At 39.5% G+C, this 22,176-nt stretch overlaps 1 protein-coding gene across 4 annotated transcripts in view; it reads left to right on the forward strand.

Annotated features, from left to right (window-relative positions):
• The window catches only part of itga7 (integrin, alpha 7), a 29,059-nt gene extending 8,761 nt beyond the window's left edge, over positions 1-20,298 (forward strand). Inside the window, exons 2-26 of one of the 4 annotated variants that reach the window (XR_010914475.1) lie at positions 3,424-3,551; positions 3,838-3,917; positions 4,028-4,283; positions 5,236-5,367; positions 8,912-9,119; positions 9,531-9,727; positions 9,928-10,016; positions 10,137-10,264; positions 10,475-10,570; positions 10,699-10,760; positions 11,040-11,209; positions 11,387-11,536; positions 12,110-12,225; positions 12,852-13,038; positions 13,179-13,253; positions 13,445-13,524; positions 13,660-13,737; positions 13,913-14,015; positions 14,215-14,418; positions 15,038-15,154; positions 15,353-15,466; positions 16,329-16,427; positions 16,621-16,746; positions 17,167-17,331; positions 18,745-18,884. Coding sequence is in view for 3 of the 4 variants with exons in the window: in XM_067505317.1 (XP_067361418.1) it covers positions 3,424-3,551; positions 3,838-3,917; positions 4,028-4,283; positions 5,236-5,367; positions 8,912-9,119; positions 9,531-9,727; positions 9,928-10,016; positions 10,137-10,264; positions 10,475-10,570; positions 10,699-10,760; positions 11,040-11,209; positions 11,387-11,536; positions 12,110-12,225; positions 12,852-13,038; positions 13,179-13,253; positions 13,445-13,524; positions 13,660-13,737; positions 13,913-14,015; positions 14,215-14,418; positions 15,038-15,154; positions 15,353-15,466; positions 16,329-16,427; positions 16,621-16,746; positions 18,745-18,900 (3,151 nt within the window). In the remaining variant the exon portion in view is untranslated. Of the gene's footprint in view, positions 1-3,423; positions 3,552-3,837; positions 3,918-4,027; positions 4,284-5,235; positions 5,368-6,013; positions 6,122-8,911; positions 9,120-9,530; positions 9,728-9,927; positions 10,017-10,136; positions 10,265-10,474; positions 10,571-10,698; positions 10,761-11,039; positions 11,210-11,386; positions 11,537-12,109; positions 12,226-12,851; positions 13,039-13,178; positions 13,254-13,444; positions 13,525-13,659; positions 13,738-13,912; positions 14,016-14,214; positions 14,419-15,037; positions 15,155-15,352; positions 15,467-16,328; positions 16,428-16,620; positions 16,747-17,166; positions 17,332-18,744 lie in introns of those variants that run through there. The other 3 variants (XM_067505317.1, XM_067505319.1, XM_067505320.1) reach the window with 3 other exon arrangements.
• Positions 20,299-22,176: the final 1,878 nt, after the last annotated feature.

Here is a 22,176-nt window from a genome sequence, read left to right on the forward strand (position 1 = left end):
AACGTTCATGCCAACACTCAGGCTACTCAGGCTTACTTCAAATGTCTAGGAAGATTATGGTGACGGAATAAATCAAATGGATTTCACAGGATTTATTAATCATATACCCCAATGCCGTAAGTCATAAAATTGCAATAACTTTAGTGATCTCTAAAGATATGCTCTAGCAGGTTTATCAAGTCACATTTTTACAATCCCCTAAGTTCTTATGTTTTAAATTTTAAATGATGAACATGGTTTCAACATTATACCTGCATAATATAAGCATATTAACATTTTTAGTGTGACTTTTTTAGAGGGGCGGCTGTAGCTTAGTTGATAAAGGCAGTTGCTTACGGACCACAGGGTGAGTGGTTCCTGGCTATATCTCGAAGTGTCCCTGGGCAAGACACTGAACCCCTAACAGCCCATTCCCCTCACCAGCTGTGCAGAGCCCAGCAGAAAATTGTGGAGGGTTGCGTCAGGAAGGGCATCTGGTGTAAAAACTGTGCCAAATCAACATGCGGACAACGATCCGCTGTGGCGACCCTGAACTCAGGGGATAAGCCGCAAGGAGAGCAGTAGTGTGACTGTTTTAGCAGAGTGATGTCAGTGCTCTTAGTACAACTTCCCAGGCCAGACTCAGTATCTTGTTTAAATCAGTTTATCAGGTTTAGAGCACCCTGATGCAGGCAGGCACTCCAGCCTGCAGCCTTATCCCCATGCAGGTGCAAAATCTAATCCTCAGCATGGTAGTGTAAATCACACACACTTCAGTCATGCTAGTGTCAGCTCTGTGGTGTCTGGTGTATTCAATCATACACCATCCCACTCAACACTCTGATATGTCCTCCAGGGTTAGTGTGCAGCAGCAACAACATACTGTACCCACATTACATGCACACACACACACACACACACAATGTGAAATGTGGGTTTCCTGAAAGATGAGCTTATATGGAGATCATGATGATATTATCTGACTCAACTCTGAACAATGAAGTAAGCTATGAAGCAGATAAAGGGCAAAAAAATCAAAGCATTACTCACTGACATTTTATCCGTGTCAAATCTGGGACATGTGTTCCTGTCTGTATCTTTGCTGTGGTCCAATATTACAGAATCAACCACTCAGTATTTTTCCTTGTAAATTAGATTTTTCCTTGATGTAGAGAATAATGTAGTAGAGTCTTTTTAGAAATGCAGCTTGACAGACCTCCCGCCATCACAAGCTGACACCTGCCCATTTATCTGCATGTGGGGTAGAGGGAGTTCGCACATTAACTCCAAACAGAAACCAGAGCCTCCTGGAATGTTGAACTGTAAGAGAAATGATATCTTATCAGTTTTCTTGTGAGATCTTTTCTCCTTTAACCTAACGCATCTTCTGTTTAACACATTTCTATTAACCTATGTTTTGGCCTGGATTTACATGTAGACCACCAGTTGTGTGTGCAATATCTCACATGATGTTTGGGGTTCTTGCCCATTAACCTGAGGAAAGTCATTCCTGAGATATGCATGGCTGCCTCTTAACAGAGGTATATGTCAGAAAAGAGAAGAGAGAAAATGAAAAGGAGTGCTATGTGGCAGTCTGGGTGATATCAATGGTAGTTTTAGGGCTTTGACAATTGTACTCGATCTCTATTTAAGCAGTGGCGTGACTTCCCAAACCAACTGGCTGCACCAGTGTTGATATAGGTGAGCCTTAATGGCGGCTTTTTTAAAAATTTCATTTTGAAAGAAGTCTTTGCTTTGATCACTCTCACAGTAGCCAAATTGAATTAAGCGTTGTTGAAGCATTGTTGAAGTCTATCTTGCAGATGTTGGTTTGCTGTAAAATTTATAAGATCTTTTAATTTTCCCTTCCTCATTCAAAATGCCATCTTTACTTCAATAATCGATTTTTCAGAACACAGTGGCGTCATGAGACTAATGGCCATTACCCTCACAGGATGAGAAAACAGATAGTGTAGTAGAGCTTTGATATTTTATTTTAGGCGTTACTGTAAATGCGTCATTAGTGCTCTGTTAGTACCAAAAAAAGTTTACAAGTTTACCTTGTGTTGAGCCAACTAAGGTATCAGGATGATGTTAGGATTATTCTTTGGGGATTTTCCCTGGGGGATTGTGTTTTAGGTGCTAAATAAATAAAATAAAGAAACAAGGGAAGTCAATCTTGTAAATGTATTGTGTACATAAGAATCATACATAAGAATGTAAGTTGTACTGACTGGCAAAAGAGTAAAGAGTCCTTACTAATACACCCAACACTCTATGTTATGACGGCTTCTCTGTGGCCACTTAGACATTCTCTGTTTTTCTCTGCACAGTCCGTGCTGTGATATCAGCTTGCTTCTCTGTATTTATAGGCAAATACGTTACTGCCACACAGATACAGTAGCTCTAATTTTAGTGTGTTCACAACAAGGTAGATATGTGGGAACTGGTGGTTACAGCTTGTTAGTAGTCACACAGCTGAGCCACGCAAACATCATTGTTATAGGTAAATCTAGTCACAGAGTAACTGGTATTGTTGTTGCACCTGATGCTAAGATTAATCTCTGACGATCCGTATGATATAATGCACTCATTTGCTCTCTCACAGGTATTCTTTCCATCATATGTCCTGCTCCTTCCTCTCGGATCTGTCTCCTCTCCCTCTTTCTCTCCATGTCTCGCCTCCATGCATTTAGTTTGCCATGGCTGACAGGGTTTGGTGGAATGTGGCCCAACGTTCGGTTTTTAAATAGCCTCCTTGCCTGAAACAGCCACTCCTAATAAGGCAGAGGGAAGTTACACTGGCCCCAAAATATCATCAACCACCTCACTGAGATTTCCCCCCCCTCCTTCGATAGTAAAGATGCAGCACACCCAGACCAAACTCATCTGTTCTGGCTCAATGTCAAGTCAAGATATCATCAAGACATGCTCAGCTGCACGTGGTTTTGGCAGGATTTGAACAGTCATTTCAAACACAACATGATTGTTAACCATAAGAAAACCATAATCTTTCTCAAACTTTAACCAAAGAGATTTGATGCCTAAACCAATCCACACACAGGACTTTGGAGCTAAACTTGGGCAGGTCACTGTACAGCTGCCGGCCACCACAAACTGTTCCTGTAGATAAATGTTGTGCTACATTCATTCAAACAATTCCCTGCATAGGAAATAACTGCATCCAGTCATTAGATCCCCCACAAACATTGCAGTTGAGTTGCATAATAATCTCCTGTCTTTTAGTAGGCAGGGCTGGGTTGTTATCACAGCAGAAATTGTTTCATCTCCAAAAATGTTTTAACTATTGTTACTACAGTGTACAGTACTGATTTACATTTTATTATTGTGCACTGACATAAACTTCCCTCTTAGCAGCTAGCAGTGCAGAATTTAAATGTTGATACGATGTTTTACATTTATATGTCAATGATGTTCTGTCAGGATCCTAGTGGGGGCTCCGCAGGCTGCAGGGAGGGGCGCACTGAGGGGCAGTCGACCAGGAGCCCTGTTCAGGTGTCCAATCACACCAGAGGAGTACGACTGTGAGAGGGTGGACATTGATGGGGAAGGTGAGCTTGTGAAAAAACTGAAAAGATTAGCTGAAAGTTAATTGCTCAGATTGGTCAGACCAGCTCAGATGTTCACATGAGCTGTAAGACTTAAATAAGACTGAGACTTACTTAATTCATAATTGACGCAACACCTTCATGAATCTGAGCAATGTCTTATAGTAGTCAATCAATTTATACCAGTTGGTATCAAACTAAAATTATAGTTTATGAAACAAAAAAAAGGCCCTGATGGTAATGAGTTTGTAATTTGGAGACCATTATGATGGCATCTTCTTCTTATCAGTGAGTCTGGAAAGAGAGAGCAAAGACAACCAGTGGCTGGGAGTTACTGTAAAGAGTCAGGGGATTGGAGGGAAGGTGGTGGTAAGTACAGACCAAATCCTGTAAGGTCATCTGGTCTTTTGCATTAAAATATTCTTTGTGAATTCCTCATGAAATCTATATTGTAACTGAAACTTGAACTCTTTCATCAGACCTGTGCTCACCTGTATGAGCTGAGACAACGTGTTAGTCAAAGTTCGGAGACTCGTGACCCCATTGGTCGCTGCTACGTCCTGAGTGAGGACCTGACAGAACGAGACGACCTGGATGGAGGGGAGTGGAAGTTCTGTGAGGGTCGGCCACAGGGACACGAGCAGTTTGGTTTCTGTCAGCAGGGAATGTCTGTCAGTTTCACCCCAGACAACAACTTCATTCTGTTTGGAGCTCCAGGAACCTACAACTGGAAAGGTGAGGTGTTTGAATGACCTCATGAAGGCTGGATCACAAAAACGAATACATAAGTGCAGCTTTGTGGGGAGAATTTTTCTTACAGTGGGTTCACAGTTTTCCAGTTTTTAGCTAATGTTTATGTACACACCCAGCGGACAGAATGCAGCTGGAGGATCTTGTACTGAAGCTATGATGTTATTTTGAAAAATATTGATTGAGATTTACATCTTATTGAATTTTCTTTGATCTATTGGAATTACATAATAATATATTATTATATTATTTCTAAGTGAAAACAGTATCAATATCTGTCTGAAAATACCTTATTAATCTGTTATTTGTATGTTTATTTAATCTGTTCATGATATAAAAAAGGCATTTCACAGTTTCAGACAATCTTTTTCAGGTAATCAGTAAGTGTTTCTGCTGATTCCTGGGAAGAAAACAAATACATGTTTGACCTAAAATGTAAAACTGTGTTTTTTGGGTACAGCAGTGAATTTTTTATATTGAATGTAAAAATGTAATTTAGAGTCCATGTAAATAGACTAATTAAACTAATACTAACAACACAATGATCATGAAGAAAAAAATTAAATTAATTTATAAAGTAACCTAGTGATTGGACACTGGACGTATGCAGAAGCAGAAGCCGAAACATGCAGTTAATCAAAGAAAGCACAGAGATAAATCTGTTACTTGATCGATTTATACTGTCACAGCCGGCAAGAGATCAATGCCTTACTGTTACTACTTATGCATTTCTCATTGTGCATCAGGGAGAGATATGGTTCTGACCCTTACTGAGTGGAAAATATCAGCACTGGGTCCTCAGTATGTATCGTACATGCTTGTAATAATTATGAATTCTGTAGCTGTTTGTGTGTGTGTAGTAACTGTGGTCCTGCTGTATGCTCGGCAACAGTGTTCTGTTGTTGCTTTGCTGTGCCTTCACCTATGTCCATTCCAGGTGAGATGCGTGTCCAGCTCCTAAACCAGACTCTACTTGACCTCGGTTTATATGATGACGGACCCTACGAGGTGGCAGATCAGAAACAACTTAATGCCCAGCTCATCCCTGTGCCCTACCACAGTTACCTGGGTAGGATTTGCCCTCTCTGCTCACCGCTGCCTGTGCACAGAAGGGAAAGAGAGGACCAGAGAAGGAGCGACACCAGGGCTCACACTGTACCCCAACATGGCTGATCAAACTGTAGGAGCTAGTAGCCACCAAACTGCCTGTACTAGGTTGAGAGAACTTGTTTTAGTGTCCCTGTATTTCCCTGCAGACTATTTCTCTGCCCAGTCTGTGTATGACTCATAAAAGACTCCACACTTTCCCATGTGAAAGTGGGTGGACAAGGCAAAACTGCATTAAGTCTTCTGCCAATATTTGGTCACTTTCCTTTTTCTCCCTGCAATAATCAACTCAACAACAGTGGCATCATCCTCAAATCATCCACCACCCTTTCTTTGGAAATGAAGCAGTAGGAAAAACTTTGAAAGGTGGTGCACATGGTCAGGGTACAGTCTCAGCCTAGGATGTTGTCTCTTTACCAGTTGTTTTGCAGGAAAAAAAGCGCTGCGGCACCACAAAGACAAAACACCACTCAGTCACAGCTTTTCTCACCTGCACCTCCCTTTTTTTCTCTCTTTTGTTCTCCTCACCATTTCACCACCCCATCACTCCCCTCCTACACTCCTCTCCCTTTCTCTGTCTATCTTTCTGTTCCTGTCTTGGGCCACAGGGCTCTTGTTTATGGGTAGCCCTGTTGAAGATGCACTGCTGTACAAAACTCTGGAGCCCTCCAGGCGGCCCACACCATTTGAGGACGTAGCTCATAATAGCTACTTAGGTTTGTAGGCGTGAGGTGTTTGTTTGGACTGGGCTGGGCTTGTAGTGGAAGTAGTCCCATTCTCTTGTCCGTCTCTGCTAATTCCACTTTGTGTCTATGAATGTAGCTTTTAGTATGTAACCTATGTATCACTATCACCTTCACTGTTATAAAGAGACAACCACCCTAACCTGACACTGTATTCTAAAAAATGTTTAATTTATATTAATTTCTTTTGTTTTTATTTTTAACTTAGTTTCTTGTTATTGTTTTTCTCTTTTTGTCCATTGTTGATTTGGAAAGATGTTGTCTCTTTCAATAGCAGCAGGGTGTTTGTTCTGTCTGTCATCTGTAGTGTGTTGACTCAGTCTGTCAGTTGCATGTGTGTCATAGGATGAAGCTTTCCAGGTGGCGGCGATTTTACTTTAAGTTTAATCGCTTTATTGGTGTTTACGGCTATGTTAATACGTATATAAGGCTACATGTGTGGTAGCATCGTGGTGTTTGCTATGTTTACTTTGTTTAGCATGTTAATATTCACTTACTGGACTAAACACAAAGACTAGCTGAGGCTGATGGGAGTTTCCTAGATATGTGGTCGACAACCAGTATCTTTGATTAAAAAAAGCAGCTAGATCACCAAAGATAATAGAATTCATCCACTGGAGAATTTGAATGTCTATACAAACCTTTATACTGTTGTTTCCAGTAGTTGTCCCCATAAAATATTTCAGTCTGGGCTGGTTGCTTTTCTGTTATTTTGAGAGGCGTCTTTATTTATCTCCTAGGATTTAGTGTCCTGGTGTAATGACCCATCATCTGCTCACCAGGACCAGTTTATTGCTATTGTAGGGTCGGAGTTATTATCTTTCACTAAGTGTGTGAATCTGCTATAAACCTCTGTATTCACATACCTCCAGCCCTGCTTACCCTCCTACTCACCATATTTAGCTGTTTCCTTAACAACACTAATTCCCATATGACCTATTAGCCTTCATCTATAACTCACATGCTTCCATTGATGCTAACCAGATGAAATACCACCCCTACGCATGCTTCCTGAAAGGACAAATGTAAATATGCATTCATTTTCCCCTCTAAACTGTAATTAAATCTCACACATGATTCCTTTATATACATGTTTGGTAACAAACATAAATTAAAAACCAAAGAGCAATGCAGATTGAAGTTTACATCTGTCAAAGCCAAATTAAAATCTATAAATTCTCTTTATTGCATGGCGTTTGGCTAAACTGAACATGATAACAAAGCCAGGGTTTATGGAAATTTATTCCTACTATCTTATTGGTAATAATCCCTGAAAAGCTTGTTGCTTGTAAAATAAATAAATAAATAGATAGATAAATGAGATGAAAAACTCATCTACTTCTACATTTTTTTTTCATATACTATAATTTATATCTCAGGTCACAACAATAATTAGCCTTCACATGACTTAATTGAACAGTTTAATTAAAGAAAACACAAATACATAATTACACTTCAAAATTTAATTTAACTCTTGCTTATACTTAAGTAGGATGAAACAGAAAAAAGTGGAAAGTGTCAAAAGAATAGCAAATCTGAAGTAAATAAATTTTTTAAAAAGTATTGGATTGAAAATAGCTCAAACATTAAAACATTAATTCTTCAGGTTCACTTAACTGCAGTTCAATTAGTCTATTTGCCTGTAATGTGAGGCAATGAGACACTTAAAACTGTTTGTTTTAACGTAGATATATGACACAAAATAAGTTGGAACATAAAGTAACACATGTATTTATACTATAACTCAAATAATTACTTGAATATGAATAAACATTGTCAATTCTAAAAAAATTGTACTGTGAGCATGCAGTATTAAAGAACTGCACATTGATTCGAACACCTTTGCCCCACTCCCCATTTAGATTTACAGTGTTGACCTTGCAGCAAGTCTGTGTGTTAAAAACTGCCCTGCTTCAAAAACAGTGGTGCGCTTGTTTTTACAGGAGCTGAAATCCAGGCTGTTCCATTCCACACCTGCCACTCTGGAGCTGCTGCTCTCTGTTTATCTCTACTGTTTCGTCTTCCTCTGCATGTTTACTCAGGAGTAGCATATGTCCTGACAGATTATTCCTCCGTTTTCAAACTCTGCATGCGTCATTTTAGATGAGTCGAGCAATTGCATGTGGTTGCGTCTTCTCAGCTAAAATGTTTGATATGATGTGATATTTTTCACAGCTTGCAAAGAAAATTTCACCACAAACACCCTCCCCCCTTCCACTTGTTCCCTCATTTGCATTTGCTTTACCGGATTTATATTCAGGCATATGCTCACATTCCTTTACACACACACACACACACACACACACACACACACACACACACACACACACACACACACACACACACACACACACACACACACACACACACACACACACACACAAAGGAGGAGATGCTTGAGGCTGATTAATGTTCACCCACTGTGGTTACAGGCTACATTCACCAAAGGTAACTGATTCAGAGAAGCAGCATCATGAATCTCACGGGACACTAGAAGAAGCCCAATACATCTCCTTCTAACCTTTTTTGCTCTTACTAGTGGACACACAACCATGCCTCCAATAGTCTTCTAATAGCAACCACAGAACACAGGACATTTACACACATCTTGAGTTTGTCATATAATCAATATTCACTTAAAGCACACATTTCATTAGTAAGATGATGAGCAGAACATGCTACACTGAGAGGAGATGAGCTTCTGCGTCAATACTAACCCTTTCCTCCTCTTCCTGGTCCCTGCCCTCCTCCTTCTCCTTCCAGGGTTTTCTGTGGACTCGGCCATGGGAATAATGAGCCTTGGGGAGCTGACCTTTGTGGCGGGTGCCCCCAGGGCCAATCACACAGGAGCTGTGGTGCTGCTGAAGAAAGACAATGGATACCGTCTGGTGCCGCAGCACATTTTCTGGGGGGAGGAACTGGCGTCTTCATTTGGGTACTCGGTAGCTACAACTGACCTTAACAAGGATGGGTGAGGAAATACTGAATGTGGAATCAGTTTAGGTTATCATCATGAAGATATATTCAGATTGTTGAAGTAGTGGACGCAGAGTTCAGAATACACTATTCTATTTAAGTAAAATCTAAAATATTACAGTAAAAGTCCTGCATTAACTATTTTGCTTAAGTAAAGCCTTAGTTTAACTACATTTCGCACAAAAGTTGAGAATTTTGAGTTGCTAAATCTGTCATAATACATCAGATTTTATAAGCTGATCATGTGTTTTATACATACAGCCTTAATCTGGGAAGGGTCTGGTAATGCAAGTTGTCAAAAATGCAATGGGGAAAACAGCATATTGTAGCAGACAAGTACAAAGCAGCATAGCATGCGCATGTGTGCATGAAAAATACAAATGCCAATTTGTGTGTCTATTTCTAGTTGGACAGACTTAATTGTAGGAGCGCCAAATTTTTTTGACCGTAAAGCCGAGATTGGCGGAGCTGTTTATGTGTACTTGAATCCTTTTGGACACTGGGATGATCAGGCTCGACCCATCCGTCTCAATGGGACCTCTGATTCCATGTTTGGGGTGACTGTCAGCAATGTAGGTGACCTGGATCAGGATGGATATGGAGGTGAGTAAATATATTTTATTACAGGTTTAATCACTGGCCAACAAAATCTGAGAGTGAATAAATGAAACTAATAAATACCTGAACACAGCGTTTAACACAGTTGTGTACTTGAGTCTATAATCAAATGTTTAAATTCTGATCAGATAAGGCTTCTCATGTTTGGACAAAGGAAACATGCTTAATTCATGTATCTGCAACAGATATTGCTGTGGGAGCACCTTTTGATGGAGATGGGAAAGTTTTCATCTACAGAGGCTCAGATGCTGGAATTGAGACAAAACCTGCTCAGGTGAGTTTTGAGGAAGGAGAAAAGAGAAAGACAAAAGATGCACACTAAAGCACTAAATGAGAGAAATTGAAGGATTATGGCACTCAGATGGTAACTTGCCATAGTTTCTCATCCCCTCAGGTGTTGGATGGTCGCGATTTTGATGTGAAGCGTTTTGGATATTCCATCTCAGGTGGTTTGGATATCGACAAAAACCATTATCCAGACATCGCAGTGGGTTCTCTCAATGATTCAGTGGTTCTCTTCAGGTGAAAAAGTCATTTCAAGACCCAAATGAGTCTATCAAAGGTCCTTTGACAGAAACACATTTCAACATTTTAGCCATGTGGCTCCAAATCAGGAATTAAATTCCATTTATAATCAGTCTTTAAAGAGACACCGAATGCAAGTGAAACCATCAAACTTTAATAAAACATTTTTTGCCATCATTTTTATATTTATGTGTTTTTGTTCTCCAGGTCTCGTCCAGTCATTCATGTGATCAGAGAAATATCTATTGACCCTCAATACATTGATCTGGAGCAATACAACTGCAAGGGCAGAGATGGAGTCTGGTAAGGAACTGAGAACATGACAAAACTACAAATCAGATATTATTTAAAATCATGTAATTTACCAAATGTTGCCATTTTTGTCTGTAAATTTCTGAATTACTGAGGTGTTTTTTCCTCACTTTTTTTAGTGTGGAGGTCAAAGCCTGCTTCACCTTCACGGCCCACCCAGAACACTACTCACCACATATTAGTAAGTCTTACCTTGGTTTTCTCTGCCATTTTCGTTCTGCTCTCTTGTGAGGCTCCATAGTGACAGGACTCATTTGAGGAATCAGTAGAAGGAAACCTTATCTGTGGGGTAACATTAGACTTTATTATTAGCTGTGTAATACTGTATTCCCTTGGATGGGGGCTTAACATATGTACCTCCCCCTGTGGCCCTTTAAGTGCTCTCTGTGTGTGTTCGGACATTTCTCTATTTCAATCCCTCTCTATATCTATGCATCATCCCTGTCTCACCCCTTTCTAGCCTTGATGGTACACTTTGAAGCTGACACGGAGCGCAGGAAGCTGGGCCTCCCGCACCGCATTAACTTCCTGGGCCGCAGTTCCCTTGAGCCGGAGTATACACAGACAGAGGAAGTGGAGCTGCATCACCAGCGGCATCCTGTGTGCACCACCGCTGTCTTCCAACTCCATGTCAGTAACGTGTGGTTGTCCACATCAGAAACATCAACTGTAGATTTTATTGTGTAGTTAAATTGTCGACTGTAGGTAGTTTTAAACAATAACAATTCTTTTATTTTACTCTGGATGGATGTAAATAACCACACCTTTTTTGACCAATAATAGTTCCTACAATCTCTTTCCATGCAGGAGAACATTCGTGACAAACTGCGCCCCATCTCACTGGTTATAACCCACACTATAAAACCTGTGCCACCACGCAGACACTTAGGTGCCAAAAAGCTGGAGAAGTTGGCGCCTGTATTGAGTATTTCTCCCTCCAACATGCTGCACTCTGAGGTCTGTAATAAAAAGGAAACATGGGTAATAATGTAGTGTGGAGATTAGTGTATAAATAAATAGTAAAGGTTTATCTAAAACTTTGGAACATTGCTATTCCTGTAACATTACAATTTTATTTGCAGGTAAAACTAAAAGCTAAATACATTATCAAATATTTTCAGCTGAATGGTCAACAATTCAGCTGAATTGTCACACTGCAGGAGTTTATACTGTTGTAAAATTAGATTTTACTGCAATAGTGTTAAATGTTTGCCTCACAATCCTCTGCTGCATACGGACACAGTGTCAGTACAAAGTAACAGGGATAAATTTGAGTCAGCATAATTTCCCAGATCCATCTGCTGATGCATTGTCCACTAGCTAGATGATTCTGTACTGAAGACTCTGTTATCTTCCTGTTAATAAACATCTTAACAGTTTTGCAAAAGCAGTAGCATGTGCATAAAGTATTAGCCAACAGTATGTGCCATTCTAACACACATACATACAATGTATATATGTACATAAGTGATGTGCTGTTACATTTACATACGCAACTTGATTTATTTCTTGTATCTCTACTCCTTTAAGGTGAACTTCCTGCGAGAAGGATGTGGCAGTGACAAAATCTGCCAGAGCAACCTGAAGCTGAGCTACCAGTTTGGCACACGACCCCTGAACTCCGACCTGTTCGCCCCTCTGCCAACGTGAGTATCTGCTGAGCACACTCCGTGTAAGCTGGTGGATTTGACACAGTTGCCTAGGAATCTAGTGTACATCCTCACACAAACAATAATGTGAGTGCAGAGGAAATAATGTGTTTTTACAGTTTATAAAAATCTATTAATCCATTATTAAAAATCATCACTTACGCAGACACGTGACTATAAATAGAGAAATGTACTTAAAGTTTAAACGTTTAAAATTACCAGTGTGACTGTTATTCTAATGATGTAGTGAAGTGAAAGCAGAATGTTACTTTTAAGTAAATATACTTAGTTACGTTCTAGTACGAGTAGTGGTTTGACAAATGGTTACTATATGATTTATTAATGGTTTTTAGCTGAGTTTTAGTTTGCCAGGTTTGTCAAACATCCAATTAGCTTTTACTTTTAATAAAGGTTACTGAGTTCCTTACTTTCTAAAATACACGAACAGGAAAGAAAAATCATACAGATTTTACAAGATCCAAACTCTTTTTTTTTACCCCTTTTTTCTACATATCTTCATGACTTACAGAACAACATTGCCTATATGGGCCTACTTCTTTGGTAAATGGTCAGCCTAAAACAATGTGAACCTTGTTTTATCCTTCTGCATTGCCCCTGTGCAGAGATGAGGATGGGGTGCAGGTGTTCTCTCTGTCAGATCAGCGGCTGGTGGTGCTGGAGATCACTGTCAGCAACATGCCCTCTGACCCCCTGAACCCTGAGGAGGATGGAGACGATGCTCATGCTGCTCAGCTGCTTATCTCGCTTCCAAGCACACTGTCCTACGCCGGCTCCAGGATCCCACCACAAGTACTAAAGAAAATCATTTGGTCTTTTAGTGAACTGACGTGAACTTGTGACCAGCAGGGTTACTTGTATCATTAATACAAACATTAAGGCTGATCTGACTTTTACTGATAGTATTTATTTTATGCCTCGACTGCCTGTAGATGAGATGTCAAGCGAACCAAAATGGTTCTCAAGTTGAATGTGAGCTGGGAAACCCTGTCAAAAGAGACTCTAAGGTAACAAAATCTTCTTTCTCATTGCTAATTTTGACTTACAGGCTTTCATGCAATATTGTTTTAAATAATATTTAAACCCATTATTAAAGTTCAAAACATTAAGAGACAGGTAAATAAAATGCCTTTTTGTTCCGTATGGTTATTCATTTTATCTCCTGTTGGAAGTAATATACAATTTTTTTATCTTTCAGTTGAAATTCTCAATCAACTTGAGCACATCAAACATCACTATTGAGACCACTGAGCTAAAAGCAGATCTCTTATTGACAACGTAAGCCCTTCACATCTTCTCTGAATAGTCCAAGCCAAAACACACTGGACTGATGTTTTATTTCATACACATCAGCTTTGATTATTTCATTTCAAATGCGTGACTTTGATCCTTTGTTCGTTGTTTTGTCTTCAGTATCAGTGAGCAGCCTGATCTGGCCCCGGTCAAGGCATTTGCTAAAGTTGTGATAGAGCTCCCTCTGTCTGTCATTGGGTGAGCGAAGTCTGTATAATCACGTCATCAATGTTTACAACCTTTGGAAAGCTGTTGTATTTTTGGGTAGTTTACAGAAATATAATAGCTAATTCATTGACTACATGAAGTTCATTTTAAACAATACTACTGCTTGTGGAAAACTGTCTGACTCACCGATCCTGGGTTTTTGCAGGTTTGCTCGCCCTCACCAGCTGTTCTTCAGTGGGACTGTGAGGGGAGAGAGTGCCATGACTAGTCTGGAGGATATCGGCAGCCCTGTGGATTTTGAGTTTGTGGTGAGGAACTAGCATGTGTGCTTTTCCCCTGTATGTGTGAACACCACAATGCTTAAATGTGTCTGACAAATTGTGACATGAGGAAATCACACATCTTGATATAGTCTGTAAATAAAGATAGGACATATTCATACTAATGCATACTAATGCTAAAAATGCAGTCCTTTCATACTGTATTTACTGTTTATTCTTCTGTTAGGTTGCTAATCCAGGCCAAGTTCTGAAGACGCTTGGCTCGGCCTTCCTGAACATCATATGGCCTTATGAGCTGGCCAATGAGAAATGGCTTTTGTACCCTGCTAGCTTGAAGTTTGAAGGTCACCCAGACACACACTGCACCCCCACAGGGGCTTTGAATCCTCTGAAGCTGCAGAGCTCCACACATGCAGAGAATCCACACAAGGTAAGCAAAACTATTTTTTCATTTACCTCAACAAATACTCTCCATGCTCTCAGTATGTTTTACTGCACTGTAAAGTTTCTAAACTGAAATAACTGACCTGGTAAGAGCTTGTTCAGGAAAACCACTGCTTTCGTAGTGAATGCTTCATTGCTTTGTTCATTGCGTGAAAATCAGGACTCTGTTCGCTGCAGCCCACCTTTAGAGGAAAATATAAGTAGGTTTAACACTAAAAATGTGAATTAACACATATTAAAATGAAAGTGGATTAATAATTAGAGTTACAGCAGAAATGACAAATAAATGCAAATTGTAGCAAATATCGCAAGACATGGTAAGTAGTATCATTAACCCTGCTACACTTTCTTTTGTCACTTAGCCCAGTTCCATAATTTATTAATTGTGAATTCTGCAAATATGATTATTAATTGTGTTTGTTATTAATGCAGGTTATTTGTGTGGACTAAATACAGTAATTCATGCTGACTCTTATTATCTATGAACAAATGCTTTTTAACCACCTGTTTACAGTTTGATGTCCACAGAGACCTTTATGCTTTTTCTTCAGTCGTCTCAAGTGACTGATTCATATGTGCCTGTATGTATGCACTGTTTCCACCAGGCTGGGAGAACACGCCGCTCCCACCCAGAGGAGAAAGGTCAGGTCATGACAAAAGGCAGCATGGGAGGAACCACTCCGGCTGTGTCAGCTTCAGAGAGACGCAAGTCGCTCAAACTGGTAAGAGGGGGAAAAAGTGAGAAGCAAAGAAGAGAGAAAGGTAGATAGGAGGACGGGTGAATCAAAGAAGAAGACTGAATATGCAGAAAATGCTGATGCACTGCTTTAGATTCTTGCTGCCTTTGCAGCTGTTTAATTTTGCTCTAGTTCAATGGAAAACAATTCCTTGAGTTATGAACTATGACTTTTTTTCCCCAGGATTGTCTCTTGGGTTCGGCACGCTGTGTTCTGTTTCAGTGTCCTCTGCAGAGCTTCTCTGGTCAGGCTGTCCTCAAGATCCACGCCAGATTGTGGAACAGCAGTTTCATAGAGGTAAACGAAAAAATGTCCTGTCTTTGTTACATCTGCACCTCACTCTTCATCACTCTTAATCTCAGCCTAAGTCCAGCTGTTACAGCTGCTGCTGCAGAATTTCTAATGCAAGTGAATTTACAGAATTATTAGGAACAGGTGTTAGGAGACTTTGATCAGAAAAGTGTAAATGTAGCTGTTGGCTCTAAGCAGTGAGGCCCCTGCAGCTGTGGATTTATTATTCAGTAGGAAATCAAAGAGTAACAACGAACATACACACAATATTGTGCTTGTTTTCCCATTTTCTTTAATCAAGATCAACTTATTGTATGGCCTTATTTCTTTAATATTCATGTTATATGTTATATGACTATTCATACCAACCTGAATGACTGCCAACTTATAAAATTATAAAATATAAACTTTAAATGTGTAGGTACAAATACAAAGTTACCTGTTCACCCTAAATCTGTGAAAACAGTTTATCCATCCATCCATTATCTTAACCACTTGTCCTGTTCGGGATCTCAGGGGGGTGCAGCCTATTCCAGCTTTGGCTGGGCAAGAGGCAGGGTACACTCTGGACACGTCGCCAGTCTATCTCAGCGCCAACACAGAGACACATACACAGACAGACAGACACACAGAAAGTATGCAGCTAACAGGGGGTAAATTCAATATGGGGACCTTCTAGCTCTGAGGTGGCATTTGGTGGTGGTGTCTTTGAAACACTTTGCAGGACCAGAAAAAGAATAAATTGTCGATATAAATATATGAAAATGCATGAACTGACATTTTGGCCTATAACAGTAAACAGAAAATGTTATCTTTAGTCACCAGATATGCAAGAACAAAACAAAACAATATGTCGCATCTCTTGCAGGAGTTTTCAGCTGTTAGTGCACTGGAGCTGCTGGTGAGAGCCAACATCACTGTGAAGTCCAGCATCAAGCATCTGGTCCTCAAGGATGCTGCTGCAGAGGTACTCAGCACACTGTCATCCATGCCATTCAAGTGTTTCTTTCAAATACTAAATTTGCTATCTTCCCTAACATAAAGTTTCACAATCTTCACACTGCCCAGTAAATGTATGTTAGTGTTGGATTTTTGGCTTTTGTTTAGTGCACATTGATGCTTATATGTTATTTAATTTTGCATCTTCACTTTCTCTCCAGGTTTCAGTGATGATTTACCCTGAACCTGGTCTTACTGACCAGTACTTGATTCCCTGGTGGATCATTCTCATTGCCGTCCTGGCAGGCATCCTGCTGCTGACTCTACTGGTCTGCATACTGTGGAAGGTAACATACAGAATACTCACACCTCTCATTAAACATGGTGGACCTACAGAACCTGTCCTGATCTTTATGGTATTTTGTCATTAATATAAATCCTCAAAGTAAATAAAACAGACTCATCTCTGTCACTCTATTTCCCACTACTGTGGCATTTTCTCATCTTTATGTGATGGTCAAATTATTTTTGTCGACTTTGCTCTGTTCTGTCATGTAACCATCTTATTCCCACTTGCTCTCATCTGTTTCTTTCCTCTACTGTACTTGTGTTTGTCCTCTGTCTCTCCTCTGTTTTGTTTCCTCTCAATTCCATCTGGGGGCTCCGTGTCATTAAATCCCCTTTTCTGTTCCATTTCTCTTTGTTGTTTCCCTTTCTTCCACCCCGTCCTACTTTTCCCCATTCCCTGTGGTGATCTGTTGCCCCAGTGCGGGTTCTTCAAACGCAGTGAGCGGCGCCAGCACTATGAGACGGAGTACTACCGCGCCCATTTGGGGGTCCAACCCTCGGAGGCGGAGAAGCAGGCATCAGAACTATAATACAAAAAATATTTAATTCTGGCCTGTTCTCCCCTCCTCCTCTCCCTCCATGCGGTAAACATCCTCACCCACAATTGCTTTGCTCTTTGACCCAGTGTGGTGTGACTGGTGGTGTTCATTGCAGCATGAAACTTCAGCACATTTTGGGAATTATTGTTTAATAAAATACACAGATCAGATATAATACAAGTAACCATGGGGGATGAATTATAATGCCCTGATTAACCTTTTGATATCACTCGACTGAGAGCTGAAATTGGAAAGTAAAAAACTCAAATCAAGGTACTTGATGAATATAATAACTTGGGCTTCAAGGTGACATTTACATTTTTTTATATTAATTATTAATCCAATGTAAATAATCAGCAAATAAACTCATAATGGACATAATAAGTTTGTCCCCTACAGTACATATACCCTATATAGGGACATTGCTGACCTGCTCCAAATACTGTATGTGTGAAATCATCAAAAAAAGAGTTCTCATTAGGTTTTTATTTAATAATTAATTTCAAACCAATTCTTTTACCGAGTGTTGTTTTCTCCATTTACTATGTGCCTAGTGAACACTATCCAGCTGTGTGTCTTTTGCCGGCGAGATGCCTGCTCTGCTGCTCACATCACTCTGCAACTACAGCTTGTTCAGTCTGGCACCAGTCTGTTGGGAATATATATTCATGATGTGCTTGTCATGCACTTTTTAATCTGCTAACAAGCCTACCTGAGATGCTTATCAACACCACCTGGCATCTATAAAACACAGAGTTACGCAGTATGCAATCTGTGCCTGGTACAGCTGTCATAATCATAACGACCAGACTCGTATGTGCTCGAGTTTTTCAAACTGCATGTACTAAAAGGATGTGATCTTTATACTTGAAGTATCAACTTTGTTGTCAAAACAAAAGATTTGGAGTTGCAATGGTTAGACAAGGCTGACGAAAGAAGTTTGGGTTTTTAGTAGCCCCTAACTTAGACTAAACACTGCAGTGAAAGTGAGTGATCACACTGATCTTTGTACTTGCTTGCTTTGTTGTTTCTGCATTTCTGTAATGTGTGTGAGACAGTGTTCACCTAGAGGCACCTACAAGACATTTCGGAAGAAGATTCCCGGTGCCAGAATGAACTTGAATGAACTAGGATCAATGTGTTTTGTTCATATCACCGCGTGCACATTTTCTTAAAAGCACTTTGGCAGAGTGTTAGTGTGTGAATCCAGACACTTTGAATTAGAGAAGCACAGTAGAGCATGTGGATATGCTTCTTGGTGGATTTCCCATTTTTTAAAAAAAAGTGACTTTGATTGAAAAAGGTCAAGATGCTTTTAAGCCTAAACATTCCTGTTAAATAAATGCAGGTTTCCAATCACATTCCTATGGCATCAGCTAATACTTGTTTTCACATTTGTTTCTCCCTTTGATCCACCTGATGTGCTCCAACCTGTCTTCCTCCTCCCTGTGCTGGCAGTGTGGCTTCTTCCAACGGGCCCACTACAAAGACAAACTGCCTCAGTACCACGCGGTGAAGATTCCTCGCGAGGACCGGCCCCAGTTCCAGACTGAGAAGTCAGGAGTTGTCCTCAAAAAGGAATGGGCCACGCACTGGAGCGACGGGACCTCATAACACTACTTGAAGCACTGATTGACTGAATTAACCCAAATCACCATGTGTGGCACTCATCCTGTCTTTGCGTTGGAACTAATGGACTAAAAACGTGGACATAGACTGAGATCATGACATCATGTGCACGATGCACAGCGTCACCCGTATATTGGTGGCCTGTTACACTGTGACCGGATCTGTACTTTCCCATAACGTTGACCACTGGCTGGCCTTGGATAATCTATTCATTCTGTACTCATGTATCTTGAAGGCCCACAACCATATTAGAACCAGTCTAGCTGCTCAATATTTTTTCACAGACTGCACAGATCTGTCATGAGTTAACACTGGCAAAGACTGGCACAGACTGGCACAACAAAGGTGGGGAGAAAATCACAACTCATGTCATGCATGAATACATAAACATACAGCATAATATTGGGTACAAACAGACACACTGGACATTGTTGATAATTAAACCACTGCCCATGACAAAAAATACTTTTTGATATACATGGGACTTTTTTTTTTTTTTTTTTGGTAGTTCGCACTAGAAACATAACATATGCATAAAGTAAAATGTTGAACATTGAATGTGTTTTATTTCCCTGTTTGCTACTTATTCTGGGTTGGTGGAAGAAAAATTGACCTGATGATTTCTGTATATCTTGACTCAGGTTGAATCAAGCAAAAGAACGCTTTCTAAATGAAGAATCTTTTCCATGTATGTCCATCTTTTGCATTTTATGTTAATATGTGAGTAAATGTACTGTACACCAATAATCGATTGACTGAGCAAACTTGAGTAAGAACAACAAAACTGCAATATGGCTTATAACAACAGTTATTAAAAGCATGACATCATGAAGTTTTCATGTGGCACCACCATTTTTTTTACCGAGATCTATAAATGTTCAACTAGAAGAAACCATAGATTTTGTTTAAATACTCCAAACTGTTTAGCTGTAGTGTATTAACCTGCTCGTCACACACTATCAGACGGTACATTAATTAATTCAGTGCTGACGTTTCTAATTACGTACAAGTGCCTTATGGTAAAAGTGGCAGATTCTGAGGTACGGGTTACGAACACAAGGTGACTAAAAATCAGATCACGCTGCCCCAATGCATCTGGTGAACACCTGTAGGCATAAAAAAAAAACATCCCTCAAACACTTACACATTATGAACAAAGATTAACTGAAGTGCAGAGATGACGAAGTAGCTATGAAGCATGAAAAGTCAGCTTGTTTTTAGCTATTGCTGGACAATCTTGTCTTAGATGCATGAGACTCCCGTTGCTGTGCTGACTTTTCTTTACTTTTGATGTTGTTCTTTTTATTTATTTTCTGTTTGGCTGCACTGTTTTAACACTGTAAATAAAATTAATGGAAACAAAATAAAACAATTAGACAACTTAAGTTATTAAAATTCTTGTGAGATTTTTTTCTCAGTTATACAGAAATGTTCAACTGCAAAACAGCAGATGGTGACAAATCTCTGAGAACAAATCCACCAAGTGTTTATGAGAGACAAAAAAGTAATAATTACATAGCATGTACATGTTTCTATTTCAGGGCAGTCATGTCACATCAGCAGTGTTGAATCAATCTAAATAGTTTAATCTTTAATTTTTATAAAAACCACAGGTCAACCATAGCTCCTGGTCAGGCTGACCTGAGTTTTAATTCCCAGGTAAAAAGATCAGTGACAAAACTGCTGCAGTAACACTATATGATCTTGAATGTTAAAACACACCAGTTTCACAATTTTTTAAATCTTCAAGAATCCCAGCATTTTTAAAACCATACTTAATTTAAATTATGAAAATGGCCTAACACTGGAAGGGGATTTTTTTAATTACTGGACCTTAATCACTGAAGTTATTTCTTTATACAGCACTAAACTGATCCACTGTCAACTTACAGACACATGACTGGTGTGGATCTTCTCATCTACCTGTCAGCAGGAAAACAAATTTCATAATTAAGTATTACTCAACATTTTGACACCAAATGTCAACATGTATTTTAACGTTGCTAATAATATAACATTTTGTCTAGTTTTATCTTAAAGCAATGTCACACAGAAATGTCTGTCTTTAAGGAAAGAGATGGTCTTTAGTGTTTGTAAAAGAGAAATTTTTAGACTAATCACAACAGATCACAATAAAACCACCTAAACATTTCTGTTCAAAAATGACTTAGGCAAATCAGGACAGGCTGAACATAAATGTTACATGTTATTATCGCGTCAGAGTGAGCGAATTGGATTTTTCTCTAATCCAAAAGCTTACAATCTTATTATAGTAATGAAAACTAATTCCCCCCAGAATCCTTCAGATGTCGTCCTGGTTGCCATGGCAGTTAAACAGGGACGTGTGTGTGTGTTGTTGAGTGAGTTGCAGTTTAAGTGGATTGTCACCCATTAGGCACTTTGATGAGCCAAATCTGTTGATGTCTCATCCAGTGCTCGGGAAGTGACTAATACACTAATTTCACCAAAGCGCACATAAAACTAATGTCACTTTCACAAACCAAGCCTGAAGTTGTCTATGTTTTAAATAAAACTGATTTGGGACAAGCTTTCCGGAAACAATTCAACAGCAGGTAAAAAGAAATGAACATAAAACCATCTCTTCAACTAACAAAGCTCCTGGTGACCCATAACTATTGACCCTGTAGTGTATTTTACAGCCCAGTCATTACATTAAAATGATATTTGAAATTACAGAGGGGGAGGAAAATACATGTGCCCCCACACCCATCACTCGATGCTAGCTAACTACTGATGGTATTTTTTCAGCACCTAAATGACTATTACACTCCTTTCAGACAGGGTTTGGTCATGAACATGCATTGCCACTGAACACAATGGAAAGACAATGCAATACACTACAATGTGTTGTATGTATCTAGTCAATATAATATAACTATATTTTTTCAAAACAAAAAGATGATTTAAAGGTAATGTTATTTAAAACTAGTTGCATTCGTTTTATTGTGTAAGTTTTACTCAGATTTTTTAAAATTAAATATTATTCACCCCAATCACAGTTTTTATCTGTTTACCTGTGTACGTAAAGTTTTTTTGTTTGTTTGTTTTTTTTTTGCAGTACATTATCTTCACAGAATCACAGTAAAAGAGTCAGTCTCTTACTGTTACAGTGCTGACTAAAGTTGTCTGGACTAATCTGATTCATACTGACTAATTAGGTAAAGAGTGCTGCTGTATCTTCTGCCTGTACATGCAGTGAAAACTAGTAACTACAGGAACTGGTGGAACAAGGCCCATTTG

This window comes from Channa argus, chromosome 5 (assembly GCF_033026475.1).
Source record: "Channa argus isolate prfri chromosome 5, Channa argus male v1.0, whole genome shotgun sequence".
NCBI classification, from domain to species: domain Eukaryota; kingdom Metazoa; phylum Chordata; class Actinopteri; order Anabantiformes; family Channidae; genus Channa; species Channa argus.